General features: G+C 36.4%; 1 protein-coding gene across 1 annotated transcript in view; it reads right to left on the bottom strand.

Moving 5' to 3' along the window:
* The window catches only part of Glg1 (Golgi apparatus protein 1), a 285,095-nt gene that overhangs the window by 40,591 nt on the left and 226,894 nt on the right, over positions 1-17,610 (bottom strand). Inside the window, exon 20 of the mRNA XM_090398148.1 lies at positions 12,594-12,686. Coding sequence (XP_090254274.1) covers positions 12,594-12,686 — 93 coding nt within the window. The remainder of the gene's footprint in view (positions 1-12,593; positions 12,687-17,610) is intronic.

A 17,610-nucleotide genomic window follows, 5' to 3' on the forward strand; every position in this document is an offset into this window, starting at 1 on the left:
TTACTGGCTGCCATTATTTTCCTTCTTACCGGAGCCATGTGCACGCTTCTATCATATCTTATCAAATTAATAATTGAAATAACACCAAAAGCAGACACACTAAGATAAAAAGCAAACAAAACTACATAATATTCAAGCAAAATTGTCAATGAGAACTTAAAATAACACTTATCTTATCAGGAGCTCTCAACAAACACTCCGAGTTCTTTCCATCTCCTGTGAAAAATGATTTTGATATATTTTGAATAAAGTGATATAAACGCAAGCCCTCTGCTTAATAAAAATTGTTAAGCATGCTACTCCTTAGTTCCACAAGGCTCCCTTGTTTTATATTGGCTCTTACAATAAATATGGCAAACTGCTAACTGACAATTATATGCCTCTAGAAAAATGGCCCTAAAAGACTAAAAAATGATACCCAAATTTCCAACTAGCAGACTAAGGCAATGCTTACTACAATCATCCTTAACAGAGATTGACAACAAAAGCAAATTTCTCAGTATGGATATTTACTCTATACTGGACCCAGAATGGTTTCAACCTTTAGTGAATTCTCATCAAGAGGGAGACAGCCCAGCAAGATACCAAGATTGAATTAATGCGAGGTGATATATTTTCCACTGGTCTCATTAGTGACCCTTGCTATAATGCATACCAACAAATATCTGAAAGGAAGTGTGCTTTACATTATAGGATACTAAGGCAACTGATGTGAAGTCAACAGCATTATATAAGGGAGATGAAAATTAAAGTATCCCTGCTTAAGGCCTTGTGGAGCACCACTCAGGGATCCAAATGCTGCAAAACTTTGCAAGAATACATCATGCAGAAGCAATATCTGAGGGAAAAAAGTAGTTTCAAAATTCACTACCAGGGGTGCATGATGTATCAAATGCAAATGTAGTACTTTTTCTGTTTCTTTACAGAGTGTGTTCAATGACAGGATGCAACTGGTTGGGAACATGTTGCACACATGCTGTGTTATGCTGTCTTTCAGTGCCGGCAAGTTATCAGGATGATCCCAACCTTGTCTTTGATAAATGCCCAGAAGAAGTAATAACATGGTGTCAGATTAGGTAAACGAGGCAGCCATGTAGAGGGAAATGCACAGGTGATCACTGGCTTCTGTGAAATGTTCTTGAAGAATCTCCTGTATGGGTTGACTGATGTGTGGAGTGGCCCCATCCTACATGAAAATGACCAAATCCATGCACAAGCTGTAGCTGTGGCACACCAAAATTATTTATCATATTGCAATACCTTTTAGCAATAAATGAGCAGGTCACATAACCCGACTGATGAATGTCCTCAAAGAAGAATGGTCCAATGATAAATGAAGCTGTAAACCCACCCAGACAGAAACTGCGGATGAATGCAAAGGAAATTGTTGTTTTGCATTCGGGTTTTGCATAGCCCATACCTGGCAATTGTGGGTATTCACAGCCCCATTCAAGTGAAGGTGTACCTCATCTCCCCACAAAATCATCCACTGCCACATAGCATCCAACTCCATTCAAGCAAGGAATGTTAAAGTGAATGTCAGTTGACTTTCAAAGCCCTGCAGACACAACTCCTGTGTCAGGGTTATCTTGAATGTGTAGAAAAGCAGAATCTTCTGTAGAATTTTTAGAACAGTAGCAGTAGCAACTTCATTCGCTTGTTGTGAATTGGTTGGTTTGTTTGTGACCTCTGCCAGGTCTAACTCTCAACAATCCCATTTCTTCAAAATGACTAATCATTCATTGCAGGGGCACATGGAGATAGTGGACCTCATCAACATTTCTTCAGGCAATGAAATTCATGGTTGCAGCAACAGCATCGCAATTGTTTAGGTGCACAAGCAAAGCACATTTGGGCAAGGTTAGTGCCATCACTTTGGACAGTATTAAAAACCAGAATGAAGAGAAAAATCCTGTGTCCATCTTTTTAAACCCTCATTGCACTTGCCAAGTTGCATGATAGGCAAATCCCATGTATTTGGTGTGGAACACACCCTGGTGGTGATTTTTAGAACTACTTTTTTTTTCTTCTCAGATATTGCTTCCAAATGATGCACAATATATTTCTGCACAGTTTGGCAGCATTTCTATAACTGGATGGTACTCCACAAAGCCTTAAACAGGGATACTTTAATTCTGATCATCCTGTATGTACAACCTATATGCTCCTTCTTGCATCTCTCCCAAGCTCTTCAAGGAAGACTGAGGGTTTGTCAGGTAAGTGTCGATGTGCTGACAGTAAAGAGAAAATATGATCTGATGAAAAAGAGAAATCTGATGACAAAGAACAAGAGAAAAGACTCGTGCTGGCTCGGACGTCACCCGGTAAAACCAGGTCAGCATCCCCAATTGAGCAATCAGGGTTGGACCAAAAAATCAGCTACTGAAAACAAAGACAAAGAAATCGAACTGAAGCCTGTAAGGGATGGAATATCAATAGGTACATGGAATGTCCACATACTATGGGCAACTGGAAAATTGCAGTTGCTTCAAAAAGAAATACAGATGCAACATCTTGGGTATTTCAGAAATGAGATAGACACTGTCAGGAGAAACAAATGATGGAAGAGTTCTCTGGTCAGGAAATGAAAGTAAGCATGAAGCAGGCTTACTTTCATTCATGAAGCATGATTCATGAAGATTCAGTGCCCAACCATTTAATTTTCAAAGATTCAGTGCTCGACCGTTCAAGTACATGCACTCACTGCGGAGAGTGCAGATGAAGACATTGAAAGATTTTACAGAGATCTACAAATTGAAATTAAAATAGAAATTGAAGGAGTCATGCAAAGATTGGCAGAAATAACACAGGATGGGAAAAGGTAATGAGAAAATTTGGATATGGAGAAAGAAATGAATGTGGAGAGATGCTTCTGGAATTTGCCACTGATAACGAATTGATGATTTGCAATACCAAATTCCAACAACAAAAAGATTGTCGTAAATGGATATGGTGTTCCTTCGATGGGGCATAGGAATATGTTCGACCTGATATTAATAGACCAGAAATGGAGAGCATCAGTGCAGATCATTCCAAGGAGTTGATATTGATTCAGACCACAGCTTAGTGATTGCGAATATATGACAAACTGAAACAGAAAACAAAGGAAAGTTCAAAAAGCTAGAGACATTTCAAGACTAAATGAAAGACAGGTTAAGAACAGCATATCAGGACATACTGGAAACGAAGCTTTGGACCACAAGTGAAAAACAAAATATAAATAAAAGAGCAGAATGACCGACTACAGTACTAAAAAAAAGTGGTAGAGGAAGTAATTCCTGAAAGAGAGAAGATCAACAAGAAATGTATAACTCAGGAAACCCTGAAATTGGTACAAGAGAAAAGAAAACTGAAACTTAAAAGAGATGTTTCAGAGGCAGCAGATGAGTTATACTGTCAAAAATGCAATGAAGTATGGAAAGCAGCAAGATCCAACAAAGTCAAATGGATGGAGAATCAATGCAAGGACATTGAACGGTACTGTGGAGAACACAAAACGAGAGAGGTCTATAAACTTAGAAGTTTATGGACCTCTAAAAATGTCAATAGGAAGTAGCAAACAAGATCAGTAGCAGTCGAAGATGATAAAGTATTGATGGACAAGACTAAAATCATACACAGATGGACAAGATATTGCAGCAATCTATATAAAAATTAACTAAATAATATTGTGACAGAAGTAGTCAAAGAACTAAAAGCAATCTCTCCACCAGCAGAGATTATGACATTTTAGAAGAGGAAGTGAGCAAGGCATTAAAACATCTCAAGAACAACAAGAGTCCTAGAAATCACAACATGATAGGCCAGATGCTAAAATATGAGGGAGAACTGGTTATAAAAGAAATGCATAAGCAATGTAATGACATATGGAGATAAGGATATGCCCCCAAAGAAGGGAAAAAATCAGACTTGGTTGTTTTTCATAAGAAAGGCAGTGCTTTAGAATGATGCACTAATTACAGAACTATTGCACTAATAAGTCATCTTGGCAAAGTGCTGCTGCAAATACTTACAGAATACAAAGGGTCATATGGAGGCACATCTTCCTGATGAGCAAGCTGGATTTCAAAAAAATCGAAGAACAGTGCAACTAATACTCGCACTAAGACTAACAAGCAGAGAAAGCTCAAAGAAAGAACAAAAAGATATACTGCTGTTTCGAGGACTTCCAAAAAGCCTTTGATAATATTGAGCAAAATATAACACGGGCAGCCTTGGAATCCTATGGTGTGGATAAACAGTCAGAATAGTTGGTGTGACTTGAGATTGGTTTGGCACAAGACAAGGGGACCCAATATCACCAATCATCTTCATCACACATCTGGGAAGAACACTAGATAAGATTAAAGAAGGTGGAGGCATTTCAATAAATGGCATGAGAATAAACTACCTCTGCTTTGCAGATGATATCGTCCTGATTGAAGAAGACGCAGCAAAGCTGGAATGGACACTGCAAACATTATACGCAGAAGGAAAAAGATATGCGCTAAATGTCAATTTTGAAAAAACTAAAACATTGATATTTGGACAACAGGAATTACTGAACAAAGTTACCATAGAAGGATTTCAACTGAAAATGTGGAACACTTCACATATCTTGGATGCTACATGATGCATGACTTAGCACCCCCCTCCCCCCCCACAGACACACACAAAAAAAAAAAAAAAAAAGGTAAAAATTAGAATAGCCAGAGCAACAGCTATCTTAAAAGCCATGGACAAAATATGAAAGAGCTGAGCTATAAAGATACACACTAAACTGCATATTGTGGAAACCTGTATCTTCAGCAGCATGTTCTATGGATGTGAGCCCTTGGTACTCCTGAGAGAATCTAAAAGGAGGATATTAGCATTCGAGAAGAAGTGCTATAGAAGGATCTTGAGAATAAGCTGGATCCAGAAAGCGAACAACAAGGAAATATAGAGACAAATACAAACCAAAAGAAAACTTGATCCAGAAAATAATCAAAAGGAAACTACATCTATTTGGCCATATATGTAGAATGAACGATGAGAAGAAATTAAAAATGCTGCCGTTTGGAATGATTGAAGGAAAGAATAAAAGAGGAAGATCAAACAGAGAATGGAGTGATGACATTGTCAAGTAGTGCGGAAACTCTCTACACAAATTTAATCATCTTACACAAAATAGAATGTAATGGAAGAATCATATCAAGATGGCATCCGACACCTAGGGGTGTTGAACCCATGGTTGTTGTTGTATATACAAGTAGTTTAGTGCGATGATACTCCACATACATTCTTTGCACTTGGGTAAAGAATTAAACAAGAATATAATTTGAACACTGATATTTCTGTGGTTTAACAAATCTTGATATAATTTCCAGTATGGAGACTGCATATTTCTAAGATTTATTAAAATCTTAAAAATATGAAATATCTCAGACTTATTAAAATTAACAACCCAACGTGTTGCATAAGCTATAGGATTTACATCACTAGTACAAGATTTGTGCAAAAAAAAGACAGAAAAAATTAACTACACATAACAGATGTTATCAGAACTTCAACATTTTATGCCACAGAATGTGATAGCAACAACTAGCATTATATTTGCCTGCATATTAGTTATTACAACTGTTTATCAGTCACTCTGTTTATATGTACTAGAATGATGAAGTTTTTAAAGTATCTTTTGTGTGTAATTATTTTTTTACTAGTCCCTTTTATACAAGTCACATTTTATACCTGATGATGTAAGTCTGGTGACTTACAAAACTTGTTGGGTTATATTGTTTATTTTAATAAATCTGTTTATGTTTAGAAATGTGGTCTCTGGAAATTAAATGAAGAACATAACTGCACCCTTTCAGCAGGATGTATGACAAGAGAAAAAACAAATGAAACTAAGAGTGAAAAAGAAGAAAGAACAACTGAAGAAAAGGCCTATGAAATCCCATCCGTCACAGGTGAAGTTGGAAGTTCTGAATCGATCTGAAAGAGATGAATGTAGCATTGACATTCAAAAGGCCACAGGACTGAGTGATTCTACAGCGATAATGGCTCATACAATTTGCAAAGCACTCGATTGTCAATGATTAGTAACAAAATCTTGATGTCATGCAAATGAGAAAATGGAAAGGATGCTGGCTATATGGATCAAGCATAAGAACCTGCAGAACAAGCCTTCATCTTGAGTGGTCATATGAGAGAAGACAAAAAATTTGTATGAAGATCTTATGAAAGATGAAAAGCAGCCAACAGACTTTTGCTCCAAGTTGTGGGTGGTTAGACTGCTATAAGAGTTGCTATGCATTCTGCAATTTCAACATGAATGGAGAGGCTGTAAATCACATTGCCACTGCATAATTTCATGCTCTTCAAAGCAAAGATAGCAGAAGGAGGTTACAATCAGAAGTTGAAAACTGAAAGTTAAATCATTTGTACCAACCAAGACAATTATTTCCTTCGAATAATAATAATAATAATAATAAAGGTGGCCATGCTGCCTCCAGTTAGGGAGAGTGATCATGTGGTGTTGACTTGGAAGGTTGTCAAACATGGAATTTTCAGTTAAGAGGAGTTAAGTTAGGTATATGTGGAACCACAGGACAAGTCATTATGACAAACTTAGGAGGCATTTTGAAGCAGTGCCATGGCATAAGGATTTGCAAAGAAAGCATGTTAACAGTGCATAAGAGATGGTCAAAGGACATCTGAAGGAAGCAAAAGCTGCAAAATAGAAAATGTCATGGACGACATATTAAGGAGACAGAGGATTAGCAAGCTCATAAGTAGTACAAGGCTCAGGCAAAATCAAATTATGAGAAATTAGTTGAGCAGGCCAACCTAGAGTTCTTTTGCTATGTAGCAAGTAAAAAGTTATGGAAGTACAACTTATTTGAAAGCATATGACTGCTGATGGTAGCGAGGTGACAGAAATAGTTAAAAAAACAGCCGTGTCTTATAGGGAACAGTTTTCAAAGTCAATAATTGCAGTCACAGATGTGATGAACTGAAAATAGCAGCCTTAGGCACTGAGAACAGAGGTTGATGAACTGGAAGTACCCACTATATTGCAGAATCTCTGTGGGATTAGATGGGATATCAGCTCATGTATAATGATAATGTGTAAAGAAAATGACATTGCCCCTGACCACACTGTGTGACTCAAGTCACAGCTCTCATAAAATGCCAAGGAAGTGGAAGGAGGACAAAATAGCTCCACTGCATAAAGGAGGCTCCAAGATTGTGGTAGCAAATTATAGATAATCTGTATCTCTGGAGTAATGGTAAAGATATTGGAAGAGTTAGTCAAAGACTACACAAAGAATTTTGCAATGAGTGGAAAAGAATATGATATGCTATGGGGTGGGTTAGCATGGCTTTGTGAAGGTCATGCCTTACATGATATTCCAGGATTTGCAAAGCTGCTTGATAGGATACCATGTGAAACTGTGTTATGCAAAATGGAACAAATGGAGATAGATATGAAACTGGTGATATGGATATAAGGATGGCTAATTGACATATGGAGGAATGGAATCCAGGAGAAAGCAGGTGATACCTATCAGTGTCCTGCAAGGCTCTTTGCTTGGATCACTGCTTTTTATTCTGTACATAAATAGTACAGAAAAAAATTGCTTGAAGAGAAATATTCAGTTGTTTACTGATGATGCAAAATTTGTAGTATAATAGTTAATCGAGGTGATGTAGAAAGCCTGCAGGTTGATTTCAACAGGCCAACAGTATAGGCAAAATATTACAAGTTATTTACCACACTGATGGCATTGTATTCCAGGAAAGTGATGAAGCTTTAGGATGTGTTTTCCTATCTACCAACACTGCAAAGAAGATTTCGAGATGTTGTGGATAGGAAGTTGAAGTTCAGATACCATACTGCAAATGTATCCAAGGGCACTTTATAGGATTACTTGGTTATTGAAGAATACACTAACAAGCAGAGATAAGGACATTATGATATCACTTTATAAGGCCATATCTGGATTACTCCTCTGCTAAAGTCTGGTCACCTATTGATATATAGATATGATAGAGTGAAGAGGATTCAGAGGCAAGTGACCATGATTAGAAAGTGGTCTGTGGAAAGTTCTCTGTGATGTTTACAGAAGGTTTAAGAGGGTGTTGTGATAATTATCACAACTGAAAAGTTGTGATAATTATCATAAAAGAAGTGAGGTAGAACATTGTAACTTACACAACATTCTACATATTCTCCATGAAGTGTTATACAATTGTTACAATGTTGCTGCATCATTTGCAATCCTCTGAGAAAAAAGTCTATCCCTTGTTGCACAAACCACTCCTCAGCTACAGATATGCTGCATCATCTGTGGTACATTTTGGTCCTTTCAGGTGTTTCTTTAAATCTGGGAATATGAAATAGCAGATGGAAGGGGGGGGGGGGGGAAGGACTGGCAAATAGAGTGAGTGAGGCAGACGCTGAAAGCCCAAGATGTGTATTATCTGTTGGGTTTCAGGTGCAATGTGAACAGGTGCGTTGTCCTGCAAAAACAACATGCCTCTCTTCAGTTTCTTGCAGCATTTTTTCTTCAGTACCTTCTTCAATTCCTTCAGAGTTATTGAATAAACTGCTGCTGTAAGTTTCATCTTTTTTCAGTTACTTGGTAAGGATTACACTATCCATATCCCAAATTCCCTGCTGACTTTCGGATTCGGAACTTCCTTGGTCACGGAGAACCTTTGTGTCTCCACTCCACTAACTGTTCTTTGGTCTCTCGGTCATAGTGATCAAGCCATGTTTCATCATCAGTCACAAAATGAGCCAAAAAATTTGCACCTGATATTTCTCAAAATGACCCAAACTCCCTTGAGATGACAGCACACATATTCTCTCTTTTGGTTGGCATTCAAACATTTGAGGACTCACTTTGCTGAGAGCTTCTGCATATCCAGATGTTGGTGAATAATGACTCCAACTCAATACTTGGATATCCCCAGAGCATGCAATTTTTTTGGTTGTTATTCATCTATCATTAAGGATCATAGCATGCACAGCATCGATGTTTTCAGTTGTGATCGATGGAAGACCTCCACCCCCAGGTGGAAGTCTTCCTCAGCTAGGGCATCTGTTGTCTCAGGATCGTCATCATCAAATTCCTGATATATACCCTCAAGTGTGTACAGGATATGATAGTACTACATGAAAAATTGACATCATTACTAACTTCCTATCTACAATTTAACTCCAAATCTGTCTGTTATTCCAACATTATCAGATCTTATATTTCTATCTTCTAAGGAACTTTTTACCGTATCAATCTACCTATATCTTTTTCCTGCCAATCTGGCAGAGAACACTTGTTTTGCTAATCTTTCCTCTCCCATTCTGTTTAAGTGACCATAACATATGAGATTAGCTCTGTTAATGCATTCCTGGATGCTCACAATGTTCTTTCCAAATATCATCGTTTTTAATATGCTATTGCCATTGATGCCATCTGTTCATGTCCCTAATCTTTCTCAGAACTCTCACTTCTGCTGTCTCTAGTTTTTGGTCAAGTGTTTTATTTCTGACCAAGCTCTCAGATCCATAAGTTAAAACTGGTTTGAACACTGTCCTATATACATAATAATTTAGTGTTTTGACTAATTTCTCTCTTATTCTATATAAATTTATTCAGTTGACTTCCTACCACACCAGCTTTGTTGATTCTGTTGTCCATTTCCATATTCAATTTACCATCTTCACTAAAAATCGAGAATAAGTAACTGAAATGATTTACTTGTTCTATAGGTTCTCCATTCACAATGCAGTTGATATTTTCAATGCTTCTGCCTATTTTCATTGTCTTTGTCTTGTTATTGTTGATCTTCACACCATATCCATTACAACAGTTATTCAGTTTTGCCAGGAAATTTTGCAGACTTGTAGCGGATTTATTTAGAAGTATAAACATCATCTGCAAAAAGTAAAGAGCTGAGATTAACATCTCCAATTTTGATATCAGGTTTAATGCCACTTTCCTTCATCAGATAGAAGCTCCTTCAATTCTAATTGCTGACTTACAACTCAAATAAAGACTAAGTATTGCTTGATATAATGCCCCATTCACACTATATAACTGTTGTGTTTTCAATAGCTTCTCTCTCTCTTGTCACCTTGTCATGTGCCTTTTCCAGATCAAAAAACTTAAATGCAGTTCTTTATAATATTCCCATGATTTTTCAACTATTTGTCGTAAAGTGAAAATCCAATTCTGATGGACTCTATTTGGCCTGAATTCAGCTTGTTCTTCACCAAGCTTCACTTCCACAATCCTTCTCAATCGTTTCTCAAGTATACTTGCATATATCTTACCAGGAACACTCAGTAGAGAAATACCTCTACTGTAAGACTTTTATACCTTCATACTTGAGCATTTCTGGTAGAATATCATCTACTTTTGCTGCCTTTCCACCTCAAGTATGGATATGTATTCCTGACTGCATGCCTGATCAGTGTTTTTAAACACTGTGCTGTCATCACTGCTTGTTTCATTTAGCAATTTTTCGAAGTAATTAGTTCATACTTTAAGGATATCTTTTTGTCCAGTTTCCATGTCAACTTTATCATCCCTAATTTCTTTTACAGCACTCTTTCCTCCATTTCTGAGCTTCTTCAACAACCTCCAGAATATCTTGGCATCTTCTTGATATTTATTTTCTATGTTCTTACCAAAGTCTTTCCATGACTTTTGTTTAGCTAGTTTTACGCAGTGTTTAGCTTTCTTACATTTGTCTCTGTATTCTCTAAGAGCACAAGCTGACTTATTTGCCCGGAACTTTTGATATGCTTTCTTCTTTTCTTTCACTGCCTCTTTAACTTCCTGTGTCCACCATAAAGTTCTGATTTTTCTATCCTTATAGACAACCTCACCACATGCCTCTCTGGCTGAATCAATCAATGTTTTCTTCAGGGCTTGCCACTGAATCTTCAAGGTTTGGTTCCTATTCTCAAACTCTTTCATTTTTTCTTCAATAATCTTTGTGTGTTTTAGTCTACAGTTCACATCTGAGAGCTGTTCAACTTTAAAACTTTCTTACATGTTTTTCTTTTCAATATGAAATTTAATTTTATCCTGCTCAAGACTAAATGGTGATCACTTCCAATTTCAAATCCTCTGTACACTCTGGTGTCATGCACCAGGGAGAAAACATCGCTATCAACAATAACATAGTCGATGAGACTTTTCTTATTCCTTGCCTGTTCTCTCCATGTGAATTTATGCACATTTTTATTTTGGAACATTGTGTTAGTAATAACCAGTCCATGTCATGAGCAAAAATCCAACAGGTATTTGCCATTATTATCAGCTTTGTACTTTTCTCCAAATTTTCCCAATATATTTTTGTATGTCTGATAATCATTTCCTATTCTGCTATTTAGATCCCCAACAAGGACCATAGGCACAAATATCTTAGTAGACCCCTTCTATGGTACCATAGGCACAAATAAGTGTGATTGTCCATTTCCCCATTCTGATATTTGCCCACATCACTCTATTCAAGACCGTCTTCCATTCAAGAAGGTTAGTCTCGTATTTTGTGTTGAATACTATTGCTACTCCTTTTCCTTGTCTGTCATTGCCTGAATATAACATTTTGTATTTATGCTCAGAAAGATTTCACCAGTTTTTACCTTTTTTGTTTCAGTCACTCCTATTATGTCGATCTGGTACTTATCCAATTCCTCAGCTAGCTCCATTTCGTTGTCATTCAGGCTTCGTATGTTGATAGTACCGATCTTGAACTCTGGTGATGCTGACTTGGGGTGGGTTTTAGGATTTGTTCCAGTAGCTACTTTTTTTTCTGTTTGCCCCGATTCCCTAGCGAAAACAATGGGGGCCTTGTTTAACTGGGCGGCACACCAGCTGGCATGAAATTCTGTCATGTTGTACCATGATTTTATGCTTTGGTTAAGCCAGTAAGAATACAATTTGGTCGGGTAAATGCCAAATTGCCAGCCCATCCTTGTTCATTCAGTATCCAGGTAGATACCTTACAGGGTGAACCACGAGAAGGTGAGGATTGGACATTAGGTCAGAAGCACTGGTCAGTTCTCCACATTCCTTTAAAGGCTATGCGGAGGTCTCCTCTCAGTTATGTTGCAAATTTAAAACTGGGCATCCTCAGGATGCCCAGTTTTAAATTTGGCCACCCAAAGTTTTATGTTTCTGCCTATTTAGTTACCATTCAGGAATGTGTGAACAGAGCTACTTTAACAAAATGGAAAAGACAAGTTTAGCAAAACAAGTTATTTTTTGCCAGGATATCAGGAAAAAAATCAGCAGAAGACAGATCTAGATGGATTGATGCAGTAAAAAATACCTTAAAAAACCAAAATATAAGATCTAATGATGTTTGGAGTCCTTACAGAACGGAATCACTTTGTAGGAAAATTGTTGATTGAAATTTGGTAAGAATGTAAACTTTTCAGGTAGGACTAGCATATCTTGTATATTCCCTGAAGGTACAGAATGATGATGAGAGTAAAAAGTGTAAATTATGCTCCAATTTATGTGAAGTTTTTCAAGAATGTAATAGTTTCTTAAATCAAACTCTACCTGCATGTGCATTATAAGTGAAGACAAATATGTAATTTTACTTACATTTGAACAATCTGTGTTATCTAGTTCTTTCTTCTGAAACTTTATTTTTAAACATTCTTCAATATGTGTTGCTTCAAAACACTTTTGTTTTATCTAGAATATTATATAAAATGAATTACTATTTCTCAAAGGAAAATATTTTCTGATAAGTCTATTCAAATTAGAAAATAATAAAAAAGAATGTGGGACTTGATGAGTTGTGTTATTGTAGATGTTAAAAATATTGATTATAAGAACTTATTTGTTAGATAAAAATAAAATAAAACAAAACCATATAATCATTCAAAAAAGCTTATTTAAAAGCAAATGTTTAATGATTAAATAATGTACAGTAATAAAGACATTTAAAATAATGTTAATATTTAAACTTACAACCAGTTTAGTTTTGCTCATCCATAACAAACTGGTAACTTCATCAGTGCTTAATTAATAAAATATATATAAAAATAGATCAAAGTTGTCTAACCACTGAAAATCATTAAAAGAAAAACATGTCAATTCATGTCAACAAATGAATGTAAAGTCACATGCCACACATTAGCTGTCTGCCTTTAATAAATGAAGATAACTGTTCGCAAAGTTAAAAGATATGAGTGATTTTCATGTCACTTTATATAAATTCTTTGTTTTTATTCAATGATCTGCATGAATGGATGACTGCACTTGATTCCTTAAGTCTGGATTAAAAATATTTCTTCTAAATATGACGTTGTCAAAGATTCTCAATTAACTGCATGGTAAGTACACTTAAGTGCCATTGAATTAGGAATAAGAGATGCTATGCAAATTCTGTACTCCAACTCCCACATTTGCACACACAAGTGGCTGAAACTGTGGTTATACTTAGCTGTCAATGCTGGCTTCCCCAAGTATTCGTTGTGAGGAGAGTAATGGGAAAGACATGGGATTTAGATGCATTTGACAGATGGCAGATCTTAGGTGCCCAACGGATGGGTCATTCAATCTCCAAAATTGTCGATGAACTTGGATTTTCTCATATGAGAGTTTCAAGAGTGTTGCAGGAATATGAAAATTCTGGCAAAAAAACAAGAACCCAGACAAACTGCAAAGAGCACCAGCCTTGATCGATCATGGCTTCGCCATCTGACTTGCATTGTACGGACCAATAGGGGCCAGACATTACCTCAGATCACCTCCCATCTAAACAAGGGTTCCAGCCAGAAAGTCAGTGCAAGGACTGTGCAACACTCACTTCACTGTCTTGGCTTCAGGAGTCACTGCCTATGAGAGTCCACTCCTAACGGCATGACACTGGGCTGAATGCCTTGCCTGGACTAAAGAACATCAAAACCAGATGATTGAAAATTGGAGATGTGTAGCCTGAAGTGATGAATCACGATTTAAACTTCATAGTGATGATGGAAGACTGAGGATATGGCCAACCTCACGAAGCCATGGATCCTGCATGTCAGGTTGGAATTGTACAAGCTGGTGGTGGCTCAGTGATGGCCTGGAGTGTCTTTAGTTTGGGACCTCTTTGACTTCTTTGGGACCTTTGGTATGTGTATCAATGACTCTCAATGCATCACAGTATTTGGAACTCATGGCTGACAATTTACACCTATTTATGCCCATCATGCACCCTAATGGAGATGGCATCTACCAGAAAGACAACTGTTCATCTAACAGGTTAAGGCAGCTATTTCTTGGTTCCAGGAGCATTTTGTTGATTTTGAAATAATGAAGTGGCCTAGAAGCCTTGATTTAAATCCCATCGAAAATCTTTGGGATAGGATACCATCGAGCAGGGTGTTCAGACCCATGTTCCATCACTACCAAAATAGAGTGAATTGTGGACAGCTCTGGAGGATGCATTATCAGGGCCGGAGTGTGTGTGTGTGTGTGTAGGAGGGGGGGGGGGGGGTCCCAACACATTACTAGGTAGCTATCTCTAATTCAAGCCCTTCAGTGTATTAGAAGTATGGTTAGTCAGAGCAGATCTTTCCTTTCTTTTATGCTCAGCATCTCCAAAATGTTCCTTCTTTCTTACATTAGATCCACAGCTTGTCCATCCCAAGTAAGTAAAACCACATGAGCATGGAATTCTATATACTCCTGAGCTTTTATAGAAGGGAGTGCTGTCCTTATGACACTGCAGATGGCTTGAATCAACTTAAAAGTTTCAAAGAATGAAGACCATCTCAAGACTGAACTTCAGACTCTCTCAAATTTATTTGTGCTTAATGGCTATTCCAATAAAACTACGCACAAGATTTTATTTTCTAAAATCACACTTCTCACCATAACCAGAATGTTCATATTGGACATTGTGGTTATAGTTTTCTTGTTCTTAACAGAACTAGAAAACTAGAAATGTGGAGACAATTATAGAGACTTGGTTGCCATTCCATCTATCAATTAAAACTGCTTCTCTTTTCAAGAATCAAGACATCTCCCTCAGTTAATTATAAGTGTTCCAATTCAAGTATATTGCAACAAGTTTAAAGACATGAAGATTAATATGAGATGCTTTTTATATTTTTTACATTTTGTGTGAAAGGTAGCTCAGTGCCATACTAACACACTAAGAGCAATAAGGAAATGCCTATGAATAGTAAGTTTGAGGGCAGCAAAAACCAAAACCCTCAAAAATTAATAATTGGATACATGTTTTTAAAATTTGAAATATTTAAGTTAGTTTAATAAAATAATCATAATAAAATAAAATCCAAAAATAAATCTCTAATTAAATTGAATAACAACTGCAACAAACTTGACATGAAAATCAGCAATAAAAAGACCAAAACTATGAAAATACGAGAGTGGTCTGAAAATAACAATGAAAAAACAAATTTATAATTTCAAAATTATTTTACTTTTTTAACATAATCTTCCTTAAGCTAATACATTTATTCCAGTGATGCTTCAGTGCCATTATCTCATTCCTGTAGTCTCAGTAAGATCTGCAAAATACTCCTCTACAGCTGCAATCACCTCTTGATTCAAAGAAAAATACTGACCAGCGAAGAAGAGTTTTAGTTTTGAGAAAAGACAGAAGTCAGAGGTCAAGGAGCCAAATCTGGGGAATAGGGTGGATGTTCCAACAATTCATAGTGCAGATCCCTTAATTTTCCCATTGCCAAAACACCTTTATGGGCAGGTGCATTGTCCTGATGAAAGATGATTTTTTTCTTCTGCAAACCAGGTATTTTCTCACGATTTTTTCATCTAGTCTGGTTAAAAGATCAAAATAACATTCTCCGGTTATTATTCTACCCTTTTCAAGATAATTAATAAACAAAATGCCTTTAGCATCACAAAACACTGATGCCATGACCTTTCCTGTTGATGGAACCAACTTTGTCTTCTCTGGCACTGAACTTGGCTTCTGTCCACTGTTTTGACTGCTGTTTGAATTCTGGCATATAATGGTGTATGCAAGTCTCATCCATAGTAATAAATTGATGCACAAAACCAGTTTTATTCTTGTTAAAACACCCCAAGCACTGTTCAGAGATTTTCATGCGAGTGCGTTTTGGATCTGCTGTGAGCAAGCGTGACACCCATCTTGCGCAAAGCTTTTCATATGCAATTCTTCATGCAAAATATATCCTACATATTCTTTTGAAATGTCTACAGTCTCAGCAATTTGACTCGCCAGTCATCCAATACCATATCGTGCACTTGATCAATAATTTCTTGTGTTGTTACACTTTTTGGATGTCATTCACACGGATCATCTTCAAGGCAGCCCATTTCTTAATTGTCGAAAATGAAGGAGAAGAGTGCCCATAAACTTTTATGAACTTTGAATGAATTTCTTTTGGCATTAAATCTTCTTTTACAAAGAATTTTATAACTACACGATACGCAATTTTATCCATTTCAAGGGATACAGACAACACTTTTGCCTCAGACAGCTGTATAAAACAAACTACTTGATAGAATGAATTGCAATTTCACATGGATGCTTATGACAGATGTATACCAACTTAAAAAAAAAAAAATCTTGCCGATAATGTTGCCATCTATAGTCGAGGCCGAGAACTTTTCAGACCACCCTCATAGACAGGAATATTGACAATTTAAGCTGTATTCGCAATGGAGAATCTATAATACCAGAAAAATATTTCATCTATTTAAGGATAGTTTTTAATGAAGATGGCAAATTAAATTGGGAAATAGATAACAGAATAAGCAAAGCTGGTATGGTGGGATGAAATCTGAATAATGTATGGAATAAGATTAGAAGGAGTGAACAGATGGTATCAATGGCAAATCATATTAAAATAAATATATTAGGAAGGAACTTGACATTGTTAACATTCAAGAATGTGCGAGCAAGGTTAATCTAAAGTAGTGTGGTAATTTAAACAGAATGGGAGAGAAATTAGCAAAATATTTGTTTGATGCTAAGATGGCAGGAAAGAGACCCAAACGAAGACCAAGATCTAGGTGGATTGATTCAGTCAGAAATGCCTTAGAAGAATGAAATGTTACATATGACAATATTAGAGTAGTCACAAGTAACAGACAAATTTGGAAGAAAATTGTGGATAGGAGATTAATAATAACGTAAACTTAATCATGTAGTACTGTCATAATAACCCAAACACTCCTTGAGGATACATATCAGGAAATTGAAGATGACCACAGAATTTGAATCCAGATGTTTTAACCAAGAAGCAAATACCATGATGCTTGTGCAATGTATTTCTTGAACCTTTATTCAAGTAAAATACACATTACTTTTATTAATTATTAATAAATTATATTTAATTTTGATCATCCAAACAGCCATATGGATAAAATATATAAAAATTCTAAGTTTCGTATTTATGTTATTTCAATATTAACCAAAGCTTATTTTGACTTTGACAGACACTTTGCATCTATATAATTACTGACATGTAAACATGTCAAAGCTGGTTAAGTATATTGTATAGTGTGACACTAATAAATGAAAGCAGCCAAGAATCAGTGTAAATTATAGAATGTGTAAGATTGATGTTAGTGCTTACAGTTGTTGACAGAGCAGCAGAATAATACCAAAACT

This window comes from Typopeltis vanoorti, chromosome 9 (genome assembly GCF_054136105.1).
Source record: "Typopeltis vanoorti isolate ZY-2024b chromosome 9, IOZ_Tvanoo_1.0, whole genome shotgun sequence".
In the NCBI taxonomy this organism is placed as follows: domain Eukaryota; kingdom Metazoa; phylum Arthropoda; class Arachnida; order Uropygi; family Thelyphonidae; genus Typopeltis; species Typopeltis vanoorti.